The sequence below is a fragment of the Hordeum vulgare genome, chromosome 5H (assembly GCF_904849725.1).
Source record: "Hordeum vulgare subsp. vulgare chromosome 5H, MorexV3_pseudomolecules_assembly, whole genome shotgun sequence".
NCBI lineage: Eukaryota > Viridiplantae > Streptophyta > Magnoliopsida > Poales > Poaceae > Hordeum > Hordeum vulgare.
Genome location: NC_058522.1, coordinates 505,733,371 through 505,753,849, shown reverse-complemented (window position 1 = coordinate 505,753,849; position 20,479 = coordinate 505,733,371). Strand labels below are relative to the sequence as shown.

Below are 20,479 nucleotides of genomic sequence, written 5' to 3'. Positions count from 1 at the left end.
TAGGCAAAGGAGCTAGGTCAGGGGGGCACCAGGGAGGCCACAAGCCTGCTGGCCGCCCCCCTGTTGGCGGATAGGGGGCTTGTGGGCCCCCTATAGCCCTCCTGGCTTGGCCCTCAAGCCCCCTGATCTTCTTCCGTTCGGAAAAAAATATTTCGGGGATTTTATTCCGTTTGGACTCCGTTCCAAAATCAGATTTGAAAAGAGCCAAAAACACAGAAAAAACAGGAATTGGCACTTGGCACTGAATTAATAAGTTAGTCCCAAAAAAGATATAAAAGGTATATAAACCATCCAAAGATGACAAGATAACAGCATGAAACCATCAAAAATTATAGATACGTTTGAAGACGTATCAAGCATCCCCAAGCTTAACTCCTGCTCGTCCTCGAGTAGGGAAGTGATAAAGTATGAATTTTTGATGCTTTCATGCTACCTAGCATAGATGTCCTTTGTAACTCCTCTTATGTGACGTGAATGTTCAGATCCATTAGATTCAAAACAATAGTTTTCTATTGATGTGGAAACAATAATAATTCAAGCAAACTAGCAAGGTAATCATGAAATTTCAAAAAAAAGGCCAAAAGAAAGTTATCCCTACAAAAGCATATAGTCTAGCTATGCTCTATCATCATTGCACAACGAATTTAAATCATGCACAACCACGGTATTGGCCAAGTAATTGTTTCACACCTTTACTTTCTCAAACCTTTTCAACTCTCACGCAATACATGAGCGTGAGCCATGGTTTTAGCACTATAAGTGGTGTGGAGTGTGGTGGAGGTTGCAAGACAAAAAAGGAGAAGATGGTCACCTTAACTAGGCATATCAATGAGCTGTGGAGATGCTCATCAATAGATATCAATGTGAATGAGTAGGGATTGCCATACAAATGATGCACTACAGCTAATAGTATGTGAAAGCTCTTAAAGAAAACTAGTGGGTGTGCATCCAACTTGCTTGCTCACGAAGACCTAAGGCGATTTTGAGGAAGCCTATCATTGGAATATACAAGCCAAGTTATATAATGAAAATTTCCCACTAGCTATATGGTGGTGACAAAACGAGAGACTCTCAATCATGAAGATCATGGTGCTTAATATGCACAAGTGTGGAAAGGTGGTAGCATTGTCCCTTCTCTCTTTTTCTCTCATTTTTTTTGGTGGGCTCTTTGGCCTCTTTTTTTATTTTATTTTATTTTGGTTGGCATCTTTGGCCTGTTTTATTTCCTCAAATGGGACAATGCTCCATCAATGATGATCATCACACTTTCAACTCAAAACTTAGAGCAACGATGACTCTATATGGAATGCTTTCGGTAGTGTACCGTGACAATGATCTAGCATGGCATAGACATTAATGGAAACATCATGCTAGCTATCTTACGATCATGCAATGGCAATGTAGACGTGGTGGCACATGTCATGGTGGTAGTTGCATGGCAATATATCTCGGAATGACTTTGAAAAAGCCATAGTAGGTAGGTATGTGGCTGTATTGAGGGAGGCTAATGGTGGGTTTTGTGCACCGGCGAAAGTTGCACGGCACTAAGAAGATAGTGATGGTGGAAGGTGAAAGTGCATCTAAACCATGGACTCAACATTAGTCATGAAGAACTCATATACTTGTTGCAAAAAAATTATTATTAATCAAAACAAAGCATTCAACGCATACTCCTAGGGGAAGGGTTGGTAGGTATAAACCATCGCGCGCTCCCGACCGCCACGCAAAGGATGACAATCAAACGACTAATCATGCTCAGATTTCATCACATAGCGGTTCACCATACGTGCATGTTACGGGAATCACTAACTTCACCACAAGTATTTCTAGATCCACAACACCTTACTAGCATAACTTCAATATTACCACAACCACAACTCAAAACTAATTGAGATGAATCAAACTTCTCTAACTATTCAATGCACATGAAGGTGGAAGTTTTCGTATCCCTTTGGATAACTACCCCTTTTGAGACTACTTTCAAAGCATAGATCAACTACCAAGCCACGCACCGCCATGCTCTAAAAGATATAAGTGAAGCACACTGAGCAAAAGTATCTAGCTCAAAAGATATAAGTGAAGCACAATTGAGCTGAATTGTCTACCAAAGGATATAAGTGGATCTCGACAAAATCACGGTGAGTGCATGTCTCTCTCTCTAGGTGTGCAGCAAGGATGATTGTGACACAACAAAAATAAAAGACTCCTACGATACAAAACAATCCAAGCAAAAACACATAACATGTGGTGAATAAAAATATAGCCCCAAGTAACGTTACCGCTGGATTGAAGACGAGAGAGGGGATGCCTTTCCAGGGCATCCCCAAGCTTAGACTTTTACAGCATCCTTCAATCTCTTGGGGTGCCTTGGGCATCCCAAGCTTGAGCTCTTGCCACTATTTATCTTTTCGTCCATAAGAACTTCACCCAAAACTTGAAAACTTCACAACACGAAACTTAAACAGAAACTCGTGATAACATTAGTATAAGAAAGCAAACCACCACTTCCTTAGGTACTCTAAAAAAATTAAATTATACTTATGCTGATGTTGGGTTACTGTATCTTCAATCTTCCATGGCTAATACCCCCCGATACTATCCATAGTTTCATCAAAATAAGCAACCAACACAACAAAAACAGAATCTATTAACCGCAGACCAGTCTGTAGCAATCTGTATATTTTGTATACTTATGGTACTTCAAAAATTCTGAAACATTACGGAAGTCTGAAGAATTTGCATAGAAATCAGCAGCAAAAATAATAAACTCAAAATCTCTTACATAAAAAAAACGAAAATTCTTTTCGTGAGCAGAAAGTTTCTGTCTTGTCAAGCATGACCAAACGATCATCCCCAAGACTAATCATAAGGGTTTTGCTTGGCACAAACACAAAAAGAAACACAAAAAACACAAACATAAAAGAATTATGAAAGTGTGAAAAACACAAAACAGAAAGAAAAATGATAGATTTGTTGGGTTGCCTCCCAACAAGCGCTATTGTTTAACGCCCTTAGCTAGGCAAAATGTGATGCTCACACAAAAAGACAAGAAATTGAAGCACAACGAGAGCATCCTAAAGCATGTGAAAATCACATATAAGTCTAACATACTTCCTATGCATAGGTATTTTATAGGAAAACAAATTGTCAAGACAACCAATAGCTGCCATATGCAAGGAAGAAGAAAGAGACAAGAGCAATCCCAACATCACGAGAGGTGATTTAGTGATATGAAAGTTTCTACCACCATATTTTCCTCTCTCATAATAATTACATGTGGGATCATATTCGAATTCAACAATGTAACTATCACATAGGATATTCTTTTCATGATCCACATGCATGCAAAGTTGACGCTCTTCAAAAATAGTGGGATTATCATCTAAAGTCATGACTTCTCCAAACCCACTTTCAATCTTATTGCAAATATCATATTCATCATGAGGCTTACACAAATTTTCAAGATCATAAGAAAGATCATCACCCCAATCACGATCATTGCAACTAGTGGTCATAGAAAAACTAGCATCCCCAAGCTTAGGGTTTTGCATATTTTTAGCATGATTGTCACTAATAGAATTTATAGTGAAACCATTGCAATCATGCTTTTCATCCAAGGAGCCCTCGTGAATCACTTCATAAATTTCTTCCTCACAATTTTCAGATTCATGCATCTCAAGCAAAACTCCATAAAAATAGTCAAGTACCCTCAACTTACTAGCAATTGGATCAACATAATTGGATCTCTTAAAGAGATTAGCAAGTGGGTGAGGATCCATATCACTAGATTTTCAGCAATCGAAGATGTAAGCATAATGAAGGCACATGGCACACAAGCGAAAAGAAAGCAAGAGAGAGAAAATGGCGAATGAAAAGGCAAACGAAAAAAGGCAAAGGAGAAAGGCAAATTAAAACGGCAAATGTGAAGTGGGGAGAGGATAACGAGAGGCAACAGGCAAAAAAGTAAATGCAAGAGATGAGTTTGTGAGACCTACTTGGATAGATCTCTCCTTCCCCGGCAACGGCGCGAGAAATACTTCTGCTACTGCAACAAAAGACCTTCCAACGGCGCCAGAAATACGTGCTGACGGGAGACATCTTGATTCTCCTCAGCAACGGCACCAGGAATCCTTCTGCTACGGCTACGCCTTTAGGGACTTCCTAGGCAAATATGCAAAGGATTTCCCCGCGGCCTTGGAGCCTTGCGTTGGTGTTCCCTCGAAGCGGAAAGGCTGATATAGCGCAGCGGTGGTAAGTATTTCCCACAGTTTTGAGAACCAAGGTATCGATCCAGTGAAGGAGTATTACAAGTGCCTGCACAAACACAAAAAGCTTGCTCCCAACGCTATGAAGGGGTTGTCAATCCCTTATAGATTGCTCGCCAAGTGAGAACTAAAAGCAACAAAGTAACAAAGCAAAGTAAAAGCGAAAGTGGACATGATAGGTGTGAATAGACCCGGGGGCCGTAGTGTTTACTAGTGGCTTCTCTCATGAAAGCAAGTAGATGATGGGTGAACAAATTATTGTCGAGCAATTGGTAGAACCGCGCAAAGTCGTGACGTCATCTATGGGAATGATTATATCTATAGGCATCATGTCCAAAACAAGCAGACCGATACTTTCTGCATCTACTACTATTACTCCACACGTCAACCGCTATCCAGCATGCATCTAGTGTATTTAGTCCAAAAGAACAGAGTAACCCCTTAAGCAAGATGACATGATGTAGATGGACAACCTCATATCTACGACAAAGCCCACCTTGTTACCCTTGATGGCAACTACACGATGTGTGCCTTGCTGCCCCTACTGTCACTGGAAAAGGTCACCACAAGGTAAGAACCCAAAACCAAGCACTTCTACCATTGCAAGAATCATAGATCTAGTTGGCCAAACAAAACCCAAGACTCGAAGAGACTTACAAGGATATCAAATCATCCATATAAGAAATCAGCAAAGACTCAAATATATATCATAGATAATCTGATCACAAATCCACAATTCATCGCATCTCGACAAACACACCGCGAAAGAGGATTACATCGGATAGATCTCCATGAAGATCATGGAGAACTTTGTATTGAAGATCCAAGAGAGAGAAGAAACCATCTAGCTACTAACTACGGACCCGTAGGTCTGAAGTGAACTACTCACGAGTCATTGGAGGGGCGATGATGTTGATGTAAAAGCCCTCCAACTCCAAAGTCCCCTCCGGCAGGGCACCGGGAAGGGTCTCGAGATGAGATCTCGCGGAAACGGAAGCTTGCGGCGGCGGAAAAGTATTTTCGTGGATCCCTTGATTTTTTTTGTATTTTAGGGAATATATAGGCAAAGGAGCTAGGTCAGGGGGGCGCCAGGGAGGCCACAAGCCTGCTGGCCGCCGCCCCCTAGTGGCGGATAGGGGGCTTGTGGGCCCCCTGTAGCCCTCCTGGCTTGGCCAACTAGTATGGGCATTTCAACCCATGTTGCTAACGAGATGTCTAGAGAGGCCAGTGTCACTGTTGCACAACTCCTAGGCAATGAGAACATTCCCATGGTGGAAGGGCATAACCAACTAGTATGGGCATTTCAACCCAAGAAACCTCTCGTCAGGCCTGAGCTTGTCAAGCAGCTATCAAAGAAAATCTATAGACTCCATAGCTGGTACACGAAGGAAGCAGAACTCGGGCATACATGCCTCATGGTGAAAGTCAAGGCAGAGCATTTCTTCAATGAAAAAGATTTGTGCATTGACAATCCAGAATTTTGGCAGTTATACAATCAAGACGCACTTGAAAAATCTCTCGTCAGTTGCTATTGTCTGTAAGTGATTTATTTCTGTAATTGAAGTCCCTAGCTCATCGGCTCATTCATTTGCCTCTAATTATCCTCATTGTGTTCTTTTGTGTGTGGTGTTATGTAGAATGAAGATGTTTGAAATGAAAAAAGATGGAGTATATGGAATTGGCTTGATTGACCCAAATAGCATTTATGAGAAGGCGGTAATAGAATTCCCAAAAGATACAGAGGATAACTTGTTCCGGTTTTTGGAGATACTAAGTCACAATGAAAAAAATATTATTTCCTTGAAACTTCAGGTGAGTGTTACTGTCTTGTACTATAAATTCTATTTTACTTACCCGATCGGTGTTAATTTTACGTATAGTGCTTGATGAGTTACATGCATACCCGCTTATACAACGCAGATTCCACTGGATGCTGCTAGTCATTACGGTTGACGAGGGAAGAGTTCACGTACTAGACTCACTAAGAAAAGACGAGGACGAGTATATGTCCCTGAAGTTGATGCTCGACCGGTAATTTCAATCATTATCGCACTATGTCGGCCCCTTTAGTTCAATTCCTGATATCAATTAAGCAATGACTCCTTTTATTCTTTTTCTTTGCACAACAGAGTTTGGATCCGGTTCATCAAGAATGTTCGCGGTGAATGGAAACCAAAGCTGCGATGGACAACGTCCAGGGTAATTAAGTAGTACTAGCTACGTCCGCGCATCTCTTTAGTTCTAGTTTCAATGTCATTATAATTCTTAATTACTATATCACTGAATTCTATTCTCGTAAAGTATTGCATGTGGCACGAACCGTGGCATAATCTATGTGCATAGTGTGTTTGCGAGAAAATTCGTTGTATGACCGAACTGGTCAAAAATCCAGGAACTCGTGAGGTACGTAAATAGTATTCACAATTTTTATATCATGGTCTAATATATATACGCACATATAAAATATTCATATTGGTCTCCTTCTTTAAAAGATGTCAGAGAAGCGAGAGGAACTCCTCCGAACGGAACGCATACGAGCACTTCAAGAGGAAATTTTGGGATTTTTGCTGGAGAGGTCATAGATCCCAACGGAGAATAGCACTTCACCAATTAATACATGCATATAATTGATCCGCAAGTTGTAGGAGAAATTGTATATGCCAAATTGTATATATATATATATATGTGTGTGTGTGTGTGTGTGTGTGTGAGTGTGTTATATAATATGCATGCATGGTCATACAAGAAATTCTATGATACTCCCTCCGTTCCTAAATATAAGTTTTTCTAGAGATACCACTAGTAGACTACGTACGGCTGTATATAGACATACTTTAAAATGTCGATTCACTCATTTTTCTCCGTATGTAGACTCCTAGTGAAATCTCTTAAAAGACTTATATTTAGGAACAGAGGGAGTATATGATTGGTCCTACGAGGAATCCTATAATATATGCATAACGTGTATGGTATGTACTAGCGTAAGATATGTTCTAAATGAAAAAGAATAAAATGGAAAACAGAAAATGAAAAGCAAAAATAAACAATAAACCCCAAAAACCCAAATCACCAAAGCATGTAGTCTCGGTTGGTGTTACAAATCGGGACTAAAGATCCCGGCCACGCCACGCACGCTGCCAGCCACGTGGAAGGGAATTAGTCCCGGGTCGTGGCACACCGAGACTAAAGGGGGGGTCTTTAGTCCCAAGTTAATAGTCCCGGTTGGTGAACCGGGACTATAGGCCCTTAACAACCGGGACTATAGCCCCGTTTTCTACTAGTGAACCTCGTTGAAGTTGAACATCCTAGGCGAGCCCCATGGGAGGTGGGCATAGCCGGCTCTTAGGAAGGCGCGGGCGAGCTTGACAGACCCCCTCCACCTGGAAGTCGCCCACACACGGAGCTCGCTTTCCACGAGCACGTCCGATGGGTAGCGCAGCGCAGCTCTGGCACGATAGGCGGACAAAGGAAGGTCGGCCCATTGTACTTCATCTTCACTTGGTGCTTGGGGTTCTCGGGGAGGATGGAGGGCTCGATCGCTTGGGTGTTTGAAGTTGGAGAGAATGGATCTGGGTTCAGTGGTGAGTGGGATAGGAAGAGAGGTATATCAATAGGTGTGTGAGTGTTAGAGGAAGAGAGAAGGGATGCGAACAATGTGTGTGTGAATCCGGGCGCCCCCCGCGCATGCACTTCCCATACATCACCGCCTACCCACGTCACCGCACTTCCCATGCATGCAAGCCTGGAAAGGCTGGGACAGGCACTAACAACGCTCACAGGCCCGGACAGCGAGATTGCCCAACGGTCCATCCACCGCGCCCACTATGTGTGTTGAGAAAAAAAATCGCATAGCCAATTAGATTGCATCTCGCGGATCGCCCTCCTCCTCCCCGCAGATCGACGGTCCTTGTTCGGCGCTAGGGTTAGATGGACGGTTCTTGTTCAGCGCTAGGGTTAGCGGAGTTTGGGAGGGGTTTGGATCAGTCAAAGATCGGTTGACCAGATTTCAAATGAGCATACTAAATTAAATAAATATCAGAAAAATGAAAACCCTACGCACATTGTCTTCTTATGTCATATACTAACGGTTTAAGTTGATAAACAAGGTCTACATACATTTAAACGAAAAGTTCACGTGATATCTCAAGTATCTCAAACTCTCTTTTATGAAGTGAAGAGAAGTGTTTTGAGGAAATGAACATGAAAAATTCGAAAACCTTACCACAGCTTCATTTTGGAGTGACTAAGAATGATCCAGGCTTAGTTTTTCATTTTCATGTTTTAAACTTGTTTAAATGTTGGTCAAAGTTAGGTTTGACCAGAATTCAAATGGGTATAATAAATTCAAAAAAATCAGAAAAATGAAAAACCAGCGCACATAGTATTCTTATATGTCATATACTAGCAATTTAAGTTGATAAACAAGGTCTACATACATTCAAATGTTGAATTCTGACGTATGAAGTGAAGAGAAGTGGTTCGGGGTTTGGAACATGAAATTTTCAAAAACCTCACCACAGCTCCATTTTGGAGTGACTAAGAAGGATCCAGGGTTAGTTTTTCATTTTGATGTTATAGACTTCTTTAAATCTTGAATATGAGTTTACCCTACCAAAGTTTCAAAAGAATTGCAACATCCAAATAGCATGTCACATTTGAAGTTCTAACATAGGTCCAACATCATTCAAACATAGTTCTAACATAGGTCCAACATCATTCAACAGGAAAGCAACATTATTCATATATTTTTTATAATTATTCATAAATAGCATTGGGGCTTCTGTTTGATCCTTGAGCTTCTTGTCATCACTTTGCTCCTCGTGCACCTTGTGCTCATTGTTCTCATTGCTTGTTCTCTTCTCCTCTTGGTTGTCGGTACCTTGCGCGTCTTCTTCAAACCTACCGCAGAGTTGTATAAAACATAAAGGATAATGAGATCATATCAAGTGATAAATGTAAAGTAGTATTTGCAAGATTTACATACTTAGCACAACTTACAACGACAAAAGGTTGGTCATCATTTGGAGCCTCACTTGGATCATCATTTGGAGCCTCACTTGGATCACCATTTGGAGCCTCACTTCGATCACCATTTGGAGCCTCACTTGAATCATCATTTGGAGGATATTTTGGATCATCGTCAAAATCATGCGGCTGTTGAACATCATAATTTGGCACCTCATCAAAATCCTCATCTGATGCAACCGGCTGTTGATCATCATTTTCATCATCTGTTGCGGCAACCGGCTACTGGCCAAAATTTTCATTTCAGCCTTCCTCGAAACACTTTCCGAACGCTGGATCTACTGTGTTATCACAATACTTACCGAAATGACCAGAGCCACCACACCTTGTGCAATTACGCTTCCTCGCTCCAAGTCCCGCTCCTTCGCTGCGAGGTCTGATTCGACTCTTCCTTGGTCTATCTACTGCTCTCTTCAGAACTGGAGCACAAAGCTTGAATCTAGGGTCCACTATGTCCCATTGTTGTTTTCCCTCCATAGCAGGCAAGGCATACACATATGTGGCTTTGAACCTTGCAAGAGAGTAGTAATCATGCACATACTACTGTATGTTCCCTGTTCAACCTGAGAGAGAAGTGATGAAAACCAAGGCATGAATGCATGGCAACCCAGTTATCTATCATTGCCTACAACTGCAAGTTCTAGCTTCTATATCCACTGGATATCTCCATTCCCTCTTCTCTTTATCCAAATATGATATCTCTGATGTGGTACCCGAGCAAAGAGTCATGTTCATTTGCAAGCCTGTTGTTTTCTGCTTCAGTTGATTCATCACGACAGGGATGATAATGTGGCCCATGAATTTTTCCTCAGCTATTCCTCCACGATAATAAAATTTCTTCATGTATTATATCCTTATACTGTCAAGCAAATCCGCCACATAATGACCCTTTAGTTTCTCTACTATTGAGCTGAAAGACTTTGCTAGATTATTGTGCACATAGTCAACTTTGCTGCAGTTCACTGAATTGGCTTCTAGCCCATAACTTGGAGTGGTATGTTTCCAAGTCTTCCTTCACTTTGGGATTCGTGTATAACTACCTCAAGTGGTAGTTGTGCTTCTTCACACTGCAACTCAAAGATGCTGGCCATAAATTGCTGCTATATACCTTTCCTTTGTATTTCTTCACAATATTTGCAGCAAGGTGATGCATGCATTCCCTATGCTCTACTCGAGGGAACACATTGTCCACGTCCACTTCTAAACCTGTGCACGCATATGTATGAATTACCAACCCATTGGGATGTGCAATAGCCCGACGCTGATTATGCAAAAACCAAGTCCAGCTGTCCTCAGACTCTGTCTCCAGCACACCGTATGCAACTGGAAATAGGAAAATGTGTGCATCAACTGCACAAGCTGCTACTAACTATCCTTTAAACCTCCCTATAAGAAAAGTAGCATCAATAGCCAAATACGGCATGCAGCCTGCCAAAAAAACTAGCGACGAGCCTCAAAGCACACAAAAACCCTCCTAAAGCATTCCTTGGTCTTTGAAATTCCCCTAAATGTGTACTCCACGGTGTAGTGGTCAATATCTACAAGACTACCTGGGCTGGTCCTCTCCACTTCACCTTTGAATGAATACAACAATTATAAACTTTCCTGCGAGTTACCATAAATAGAATCCATAACATGTTGTTTACCATTGAACAACCTCATGTATGGTAACTCTATCTTGAACTTGTCTTTGATGTTCTTCTGTAATTCCTTTGGACCCACTTGTTGGTTTTCTTTCACCCACTTCTTTACTTCTTCCTCCACCCATCTTCACTTGGCTCTACTGATTGTATCCTAGCATATGTGCTTAAAAGGGTTCACTTTGACTTGAACATTCGTGCTATTTTGCATTTTAGATGTGACCATCCTCCATGGACAACCCTCAGTCACACAGTGCACTCTGTAATGTTCCTGATCGCTCTTGTCAACTTTGAAAGTACATTCTACCTTGATGTAGTATGTCACAAGTGCATTTCTACACTCACTCATGGATGCAAAAATGGTACCTTCTTCCATATGAGGTTTTAAAGGGTCCCATTCAACAGCTGCAAGGTCTTTGTCCGCACCCACTACGCCATCATCCATACGGGCATCATTGACAGCCTCATCTTGGTTTTCAGCCTGAGGTGCCCGTCGTAAATTCTGAATAACATCACAATATAGCTTCTCTTCATCAACCCCAGAATTGTAGGCATCCAGCTCCACTTCAAGGGGGGCCCTACTGCCGGTGCCCACGCTTTTCGAGCCACCGCGTCGCTGTGCACTAACTGAACTGTTGTGGCTAGAGTTGCCATTACGACGACTTGGTTCTGCCGAGAAGGTGCACCCACCATCCTAGGTCCAAAAGCGTGCTCAAGCACATCAATTTGTAGCCTCACATGAAAATTCTCTTTCTCCTTATGCCTAGCAAACATGGTAGCCAACTCTTCATCATTACTAACTATCACCCATTTATTTCCCCCATCGTAGTATTTGTATTCCACTTCATCAAGCAAACCCAAAGATATTGGCTACAAATTACCTCTCCAAATTGTTTGAAACTCCAATTATTACAAGCCATTGGCAACAAATAATCGAAACCTCCTTAGAATTTCTTCTAATTCTTTGCATTCAGCATGTACCGGTCCCTTCTAATGTGCACCAAGAAAGCAAACCGCTACTCCATCCTAACCAATGAAAAACAGAGACGCAATCAGCACACCCATAGCTAAACTAACCGGGCAAACCAACTCGAATCGACTGTAGAAATGCACAAGTAAGCTCAATCTAAACAGGAAGCGTGACTTACCCCTCGGGAACCCAGTCGTGGATGCGGCGGATCTCCAGCCCGATGCCTGCCTCGCCAAATACTTTGGGGTCATCGATGCTCGCCATTTCGCCTTGGGGTTCACCCTCGTACTTCCTGTGTGTGCACCAGCCCCTCACCTATCAGCCCTCCGGTCGGGCGCACGGAAGGAGGCCACGCCGTTGGTCGAGCAGGTGGTGGGCGCCCCACCCGTGGCGACACAGGAAGGTAGTGGGCGTAGCAGGACAACCATGACTGTGGTCGTGGCAGCGCAGCTGGTAGCGGCGGCGACACGGGACGATGGGACAGAATGGCGTTGAGTGGCCTGGTTAGAATACTAGGATTGATTTGGGGACGTTGTTGCGTGGTCCCACATGTAAGCTCCGGACCCAAGTGCATGCGGTCCCATGTGTAAGCTTCGGACACACTACCACTAACGCCAATAGACGGAATGGACTCAAAACTGCCCGTTTGGCCTCGTCATAGTAGTTGTGCACAGTCTAGGGGCAAAACCGAGGATGATTCGCAACTGAGGGCAAACCTGAGTACATGGACACCACTGAGGGAAAAAGGATAATTAGCCCTTTTTTTAATCCACCAAATACCTAGAAAATTAAGGATTATTTCACCATTGGCTAACTTCCTTTCTTTGGTCGCCATCTTTGTTTCTAAGTAGATAATACACTAAATCAGAAATAAATTCAATACATTTTAGATAACCAAATATTTCATTTCTTGCTGATGTGCAATATATCTTCTTATGTTAAACAAACACACATCAGTCATAATCTTGAACTACAAGAATTGAAACCATGGTAGTATGTGCAGATGAGTGCATGATAGTAACAACATAAGAGCATCTCTAGCAGACACTATTTAAGTGGTCAAACCCGTAAAAAATTGCGTTTTACAGTTTTGTTTGCAAAAAGTGTGCAGAATAAAACCATAAAAGTGGTCCAATCCGTATATTTTTCAAGGGACGCAGAACAGTCACACTTGAAACCCTTATTTTTAAAGGTTGGGAGGATGATTCTAGGGGGGGCATATACCGGTCAAACCTCGTCGGAGCAAACACGCCACCGTGGAGTTTGCCGGAATCCGCCCTAAACTCGTCAGAATTCATCACCGCACTACTAGGGAAAACCTTATGCACAGAACCATAGCAGTAGTGCTGGATAAACGGCGGCGCTACTGCTACATATCAGTAGCGCATGTCCAGTAAAGACGCTACTGCTAACTACTTAGCAGTAGCACGGCTTTAAGAAACACGCTACTACTAATATTGCCCCACAGTTGCCTCAAGCTAGACTTAGTAGTAGCACGCCCCAGATAACAGCGCTACTGCTAACAGAATAGTAGTGGCGCTTGTTTCCGTCCAGCGCTACTGCTAAGTGGGGTGTGCACTTATATCGTCTTCGCCCCCGCGTGCCCCTCTCTCTCACTCTCTCCCTCTCCACACTCTGCACCGCCGCCGCCGCCCCTCACTCCCTTCCTATCCACTCTGTGATGCCGCCCCACCCCTCACTCCCTCCCTCTTCCCCTCCTCACCCTCTCCCTCTCCACTCTGCATCATCGCCCCACCCGTCACTCCCTACCTCTCCCCCTCCTCACTCTCTCCCTCTCCATTCTGCGCCGCCGCCGCCACAGGTCGTCCCCGGCGACCTCGCCCCCGGCCCCGACCCCGACCTTGACCCCGACGACCTCGACTCCGGCGACCTTGACCCCTGCACATCCCCGACACCGACCCCGGCCTCTGGTGAGACATCCCCACGCCTAGGGTTCTTGCTAGGATTCTTGCTAGGGACTAGATGATGCCTCAAACGTTGTTGCGGGAATATTTGCAATATATATATTGTGATAATATTCGATGATGCATTAACTCGATTATTCGAGATGATGTATTAGTGATATTATATGATATTATTCGAGAGTTTTTAGTAAAAAAATCAGGTACTTTCGGTTTGTCGTTGCTCCTTGTGTGACTTTGATATCTGTTCTTGATCGAGGAATCCTGATTGTTGTCGTGGGGGCGCTTCCTGGGGGCGCTTCCTCCTCTTCTCTTCTTCTGATATATACCTTGGTATAATGCGCAATGAGAGGAGTGGAGAAGCGCCCATCACCGACGGTCGAACTATTAGTGTGAGAAAGTGTCCACCAACATATATACACCATCATATCAGTGTGAGAGAGTGCGCACCAACACACCATGAGATATGAGAGTTATTTAAGGAAAGCCTCGACTGACCGAAAGCCAGCCGATATTGAATTAGGTCTATTTGGACATGTGTATGTTATTGCAAGGAACACCTCCTAGTGTCTAAGTTTTGCCGGAATGTTGATTCATTTCCGTTCTGAAAAATTTCACGCGCTCAATATGTCTTATTTTAATAATGTTCATGCCGAAGTTTTGAACACATGAAATGTCTAACAACGATAGGATCACTGAGTGTGAACTCTGCGACGAAGATTACGGTTTGTGCGAGAGGGCAGGTTCTTCACCATCAAGCTTGACCAGAGGGCACGCCTCACCTTACATTGCTAACTAGGCTACTAATATGTTCTTCAACAGAAACTGTCGAATGATGTTGTGCCTCCGTTGATGCATAGCCAATGTAACTTGTATAGCTATATCATGATTATGATGTAACGACATGATTTGTGTTGGATGATATGATGAGACTATTATGTGTATGATAATCATATCATAAACTGGCAATATGCTCATCATAGAATACTGTATAAAATCTGTACAAAAACATCGCAAATACGTAGCAAAAAAAGATATGTGAAAATATAGTAGTAGCGCTTTTAGCGCTGAACAGGAAAACGCTACTGCCAAGCCATTTACCAGTAGCGCTGGTATGGACAGCGCTACTACTAAGTAGCTATAGCAGTAGCGCGGACCGGAGCGTGCTACTGCTAAACGTTAGTTGTAGCGACGTATCGGTAACGCGGTGCCCCGCGCTACTGATAGCCCTTAGAACCGCGCTACTGCTAGGCTTTTTCCTAGTAGTGTCGCATGCTGGAAAAGGCCGCTGGACGCCGCGGTCGATCGCCCGGTTTGAATTGGATGAGCTCGACCTCGTCATGGCCTCACATGACCTCAGTCGGCAGGCAAAGGGGCATGGCTCGGCGGGAGCGGCTGGCAACAGAGCAAGGCGCTGATGACGGAGGCGACGGGGCATGGCCGGTGGGCAACAAGGTGTGGCCGACGAGGTTGGGCGCGACCAGTGTGGTGCTGGGGTGCGGCCGACGGGCGACGGGGCGCTGCCATCGGGCGACGGGGCACGGTCGACGGGCGAAGGGGCGCGGCCGACGGAGTTGGACGCGGCCGGCGTGGCCGGCACGGCCGGCTGAAGGAAGGTGCGACGGCCGCCGGACCGGAGGAAGGAGCTATTTATCGCGGTTTTACAGTTTCTTGTATAGTTTCTGTTCGGGCGTAGCTAAAATAAATCTTTAAAATGATTTTTTTTCAACCCGTATCTCAGTTTTACGGTGTGCGTTTTACGGGGTGTGCTCGAGATACTCTTAGCCCTTGTTGTTGTTCGAACCTCCACCTTGGGCATGCATATAGACAATGATTTTTTGACAACATAAACAACAATCTTTTGAGCATTCCCCAACGAAAAATGCAAGTGTGATGTTTATATTATTTTTTTCGGAAGACGTTTCTCTAAGAAGTGTGTAATTTGATCGGACGTGTGTCGACACAATATTCAGCTAGGAACATAGAAATTGCCTTCTGTCAAAAGCATAAAATTTGCCTTTTTCCACGAAGAAGCTAGCACCATGGCATGAACTTTCCATGTACACTCTTGTACGGAATGCTAAGTCTTGCATTGCTTCTGAACACACCCTCTAGACCTATTTATTAATTCTGATTATAGAGTAGAGTCGATTCGTTGAAATTATCTAGCACGTGGTAGCAGCTAAATGTCTCCTTCACATCGGACGCCTCTCTGTACGTACGACCTTGCGTCCACACAAACCCATGCAATGCAATTAGGGGAACATTATCTGATCTTCTTAAAAAACGCAAGTATCGTTTAGCGATCTAGATTGCCGCCGCTAGGACCGTTTCCTTTCGCCGCCGTCTTTCAGCGGCTATTCTTCGCCGACGACCTTGGTTGTTGATGGTAAGGACGTGGTGTGGCGACACGCAGTGACGGACCCAGAAATTAAGGCTTGTCGGGGCAGTGGATGATGATGAAGCTTCATTGTGTTGTGTCAAGGTCGTTAGGCACGAAAAATACCCTTCCCTGTCGTTGGCGAGCCGGGGCGGCCGCCCCAGCTTGCTCCAATGGTGGAACCGTCACTGGCGACAGGTACTTGGTTGCGGGAGCTCGAGCGCGGTCAAAGGCAGAGACGAGGTCGAGGTTGCCCGTGGCAATGGAGAAGTCAAGGCGGCGGCGACGACATCCTTCACCAATGCAGGGCCGAGGTGCTCCTTAAGGTGGCCGCCGCCAACGTAAACCGCACCGACATGGTCCAGCGGCAGGGTACGCTGCGCCGCCCGATGCCTCACCGTATCCGGGGGTCGAGTGCTCCGACGTCATAGGTCAACCTCCACACTTGCTGGACCATCGGCGACCAGGTAATAGTTTTGTTCAATAGAATTCACCACCTCCTTTGCCCTGCTCTTGATGCTGCTCTGCTATGATGATGCATGTGTGTAGGTGTGCGCGCTGCTTAACGTACGACGGGTACGGGGAGAAGGTGGTGGTGACCGACGCCGCCGACTTGCCCGAGGTGGTCTGCATCGTCTGGTCCACCGTCTTCATGACCAGCCACCTCTCCCCGGCGAATCCTTCCTTGTAGAAAATCTCTCTTGCTAATTTGTTGGGACTGCAGACCGAAGAATTGCATTTTGTTCAATCAGATATCTTTGCTCACAACTCACAACAAATTACCAGCGAGGTAGACGGCAATGTGACCCGAGTCCGAAGATGGCCATGACGTCGAGTCCGATGACGACGTTGTTGGTGTCATCGTCACTGTCCACCGCAGTTACATGTGGCGCTGGTGGTCGCAACATTCGCAGCCTGGTGCAAGGTGTCGAGGTGGAGCGCGTTCAACGGTGGTCGGGGCAGACTAAGAGCAAGTACAATAAGGTACAGTCAACAGGCTGTAAGGATTAAAATACTATATTTTTACTGAGTTGGATGAGAGAGAAGGGAAGAGAAAAGGGAAACGGGCTCTTCGTGAAGAGCTACCTCTAACACGCGCTTCTAGGTGCTTTGTGAGAATAAAGATGAACCATATATGATAAAAGTAGTACTCTTTTATAGCTAACTATTGTATAAGCTAGCTATAAAATCGGCTATAAGATGGCTTATAGCCAGCAGTTGGCTATACTATTAACCATGCTCTAATCCGACGGGGGCGTGGCCAACTAGTCTCAATAATTGTGTGTTAACTGTGTGTTATTATAGATGTTAACTCTTAAGCATATCCCGTATATATAACCAAACACCGTAAACTTATATGTGCCAAGCCAATGCAAGACAACAAACAAGGTGCCAAAATCAAACCCCTAAGAGCATCTATAGCTGGACATAGCTAATTTTGTCCCTCAAACGTCAACGGACATATACAAAGACGTCCGTTTTGACCCCTCATATTTTCTTCAATACAATCACGAAATATCAAATTTTCTCCCTGCTTTTCTATCATTTTCACAAACACCTTATATGCGACCTCGGAGCACGGCAACGAGCAACATTGTCGTGGCTGAATGTCCAACGCGAGCAGCAGCGGTGGTGGTGCGACCAGCTCCGTCGGCGGCGGCGGCCAGCTCGTGCACGCAGAGCAGCAGCGGAAGTTATGCATGCATGTACGCACGCATCCAGCGGCTGGGTGGCTAGCTCGCTGGTAAGCATGCATGCGGCCAACGGACAGAGGCATCTAGCTAGCTCAAGCACGGAACGACGGGACGACGGCCAGCACGAAGGACAGTGGCTCCCGACGCATGGCACGGGAAGCTCTCGAACTCATCGCTGCTTCTCCGGCTGCCCCCAAGTGAAGCTCTCGAACTCATCGTTGCTTCTCCGGCTGCCCCAAGTGACCCCCAGCAAGAAGGCGAGCAGCGGCATGCACCCGGCAGCTACGACGCAAGCAGCCGGCAGGTACGCGGCGCCTTGAACGCGGGCGGCCGGCTGGCATGCGGCGGCAACGACTCGGCAGCCAACAGAGAGATGAGAAAGAGAGGAAGGAGTGTGTGTGGCTGCATATGGGGCCGGATGTGCCGCCTGTGACGTGGAGGAGAGTGCCCAGGCATACACGGACACGCCCGCGACCCCTCGTGCTTTTCCCAGATTTAAGACGGATTTGTCGGGATGCTAGTCAGTCCGGGCATAAAGGGATAGAATGAGGGATCTGATTAATCATTTTTTATCGGACACTTACACTTACAGGACGGATGTTTGGGCGTTTGAGGAGGAAATATGGGTCCGGTTATAGATGCTTTAATACAGACAACCTCAATGCGAGCAACCAAACTAAGTGCAGATGTTATTTATTTATTTTCCGATCAAACTAAGTGCAGATGTTATTTATTTATTTTCTCGTTCAGCCAGGCTGAAATGGAACAAGTATGCAATGCAGACATTTTTAAGGATGATAACCAAACACCGCTTTATAATTTTTTTGAATAGAATCTCTTAGACATGCCAAATTGTGACTCTCATTTTGCTGAACTAATCCTAGAGAAGCTTAGTAAAAATGTATGACAAAACGAAAATGCTACATCTACGTAAGAATTTAACGTAAACTTACGTTCTTTCCTCCTTCAACCAATCACCCTCCCCTGATTCTCATCGGATGGGCCTGTTTCTTTTCCTCTTCCAACCAACACATGCCACATCATATCATACGTAAAAGTTTACGTTAACAACTTAGGTGGATGTAGCAAAACTGATGACAAAAATATGGCAATGTGCAAGAGCTAGACCCAAACAACCCCGTATTCCTGTCATATATATGTTCCCGGGCGGGAGGAGGAATCCCACATGAGGATCGACCAGCCCCGATCTTGTGGAATCAAAGACCGCGCATTGATGATCATCCACGCTTGGACACCAACCCCATCGATCGGTCGTTCGAGTTCGTATAGAAAACGAGTGGAGATACATTCAGATCACCCAAATCACGGAGGAAGGAACTGCCAAAAACATTTGCACTGATGAGCGCGAAGCAGTGGTTGGGTGGGCGCTCCGATGCTTGAGATCCCAGTTTCAAATTCAAATTCGAAAAGTGGAGGCGCTAACCACCTTCTTCTTCCTTGTACTACAAGCAGCTGTGGTGTCTGTCGCTTTCCGTTTCGTCTCGGCAAAGATTGCTACGGAATCAACCCTACGACGGCGACGTAATTACACAAGAGCCCTTTTTGAACTTCTAGTAGTCTCCGTACCTCGTCGCCTCCGACGACGACGACGACGACGAAGGCTCGCCGTCGTGCCTCTTCCTCTTCTTCTTCGCAGCAGCAGGGGCGACGGCCTTCACCGGTCTCGTGGAGGCGTAGAGCTCCGACAGCAGGCGGTACCTCTTCCTCGCCCTCCTGTCCAGCTCCGCCGACCCCGGGGACGGCGCCGCCTCCCTGGCGATCCGCGGAGGCTCCAACCCCTCCTCGCCGACCACGGCGAGGTCCTCGGCGCCCCAGATCGCGGAGCTCCTCCTCGCCCGCTTCTCCACCGACCGCAGCGACAAAGGCGCCGCCTCCTCGACGATCCGCTCCTTCTCTTCCTCGACCAAGGCGGCGAGGTCCTCGCACAAGGAGCCCGCCGAGCGCGGCGAGGGGGAGGGGGAGGTCGTGGCAGGGGACGCCGCGTCGGCCACCTCGTAGTCCCCGCTGAGCTGGAGGAGCAGGTCGGCGGCCGCCAGCTCCGCGGCCGTGAAGAGGCCCCCGAGCCAGCCGAGCTCCCATTCCAGCCCGCGGCGGACGGCGAGCGACGACATGGATGGACGGAGCGGCGGCCGATCGGTGGCTACGCGAGAGGATGAGGAGGACCGATCGAAATGGAAGGGGAGATATTTTTTTTTTTCTCGTTGTTGCGGAGATGGATGGGCGGATGCGGATGAGGAAGAAACGGGACGGAGGCGTGGGCTGCACGGGCGGCTTTATAGCGGGGAGCCGGCGCGGCCGGTGTCGGGCTCGTGAGCGGACGAGGGAGGAGACTCTGGCGCGTGGGGTCGCGTGGTCTGGGAATGGGTGATGGTGGACGGAATCGGTCGCCCGTCACGTGAACGTTCGGTGGACTTGGACGCCGTCTGCGAACGGGACCGGGACGCGTGGCGGCCGAGGCTACGGTGAGGGCGAGCAGATCATGCAGTGGGGCGTGCCTGCCTGGTGGTGGTGGTGCTGCCCTTGGGTCTAAAAAAGGCAGAAAACGCTCGTGTGTTGCATTCT

At 45.8% G+C, this 20,479-nt stretch overlaps 1 protein-coding gene across 1 annotated transcript; it reads right to left on the bottom strand.

Moving 5' to 3' along the window:
• Nucleotides 1-19,219: 19,219 nt before the first annotated feature.
• LOC123397657 lies at nucleotides 19,220-20,146 on the bottom strand. The gene has a single exon (XM_045092193.1). The coding sequence runs from the start codon at nucleotides 20,026-20,028 to the stop codon at nucleotides 19,468-19,470; it is 561 nt and encodes a 186-aa protein (XP_044948128.1). The 5' UTR covers nucleotides 20,029-20,146; the 3' UTR covers nucleotides 19,220-19,467.
• Nucleotides 20,147-20,479: the final 333 nt, after the last annotated feature.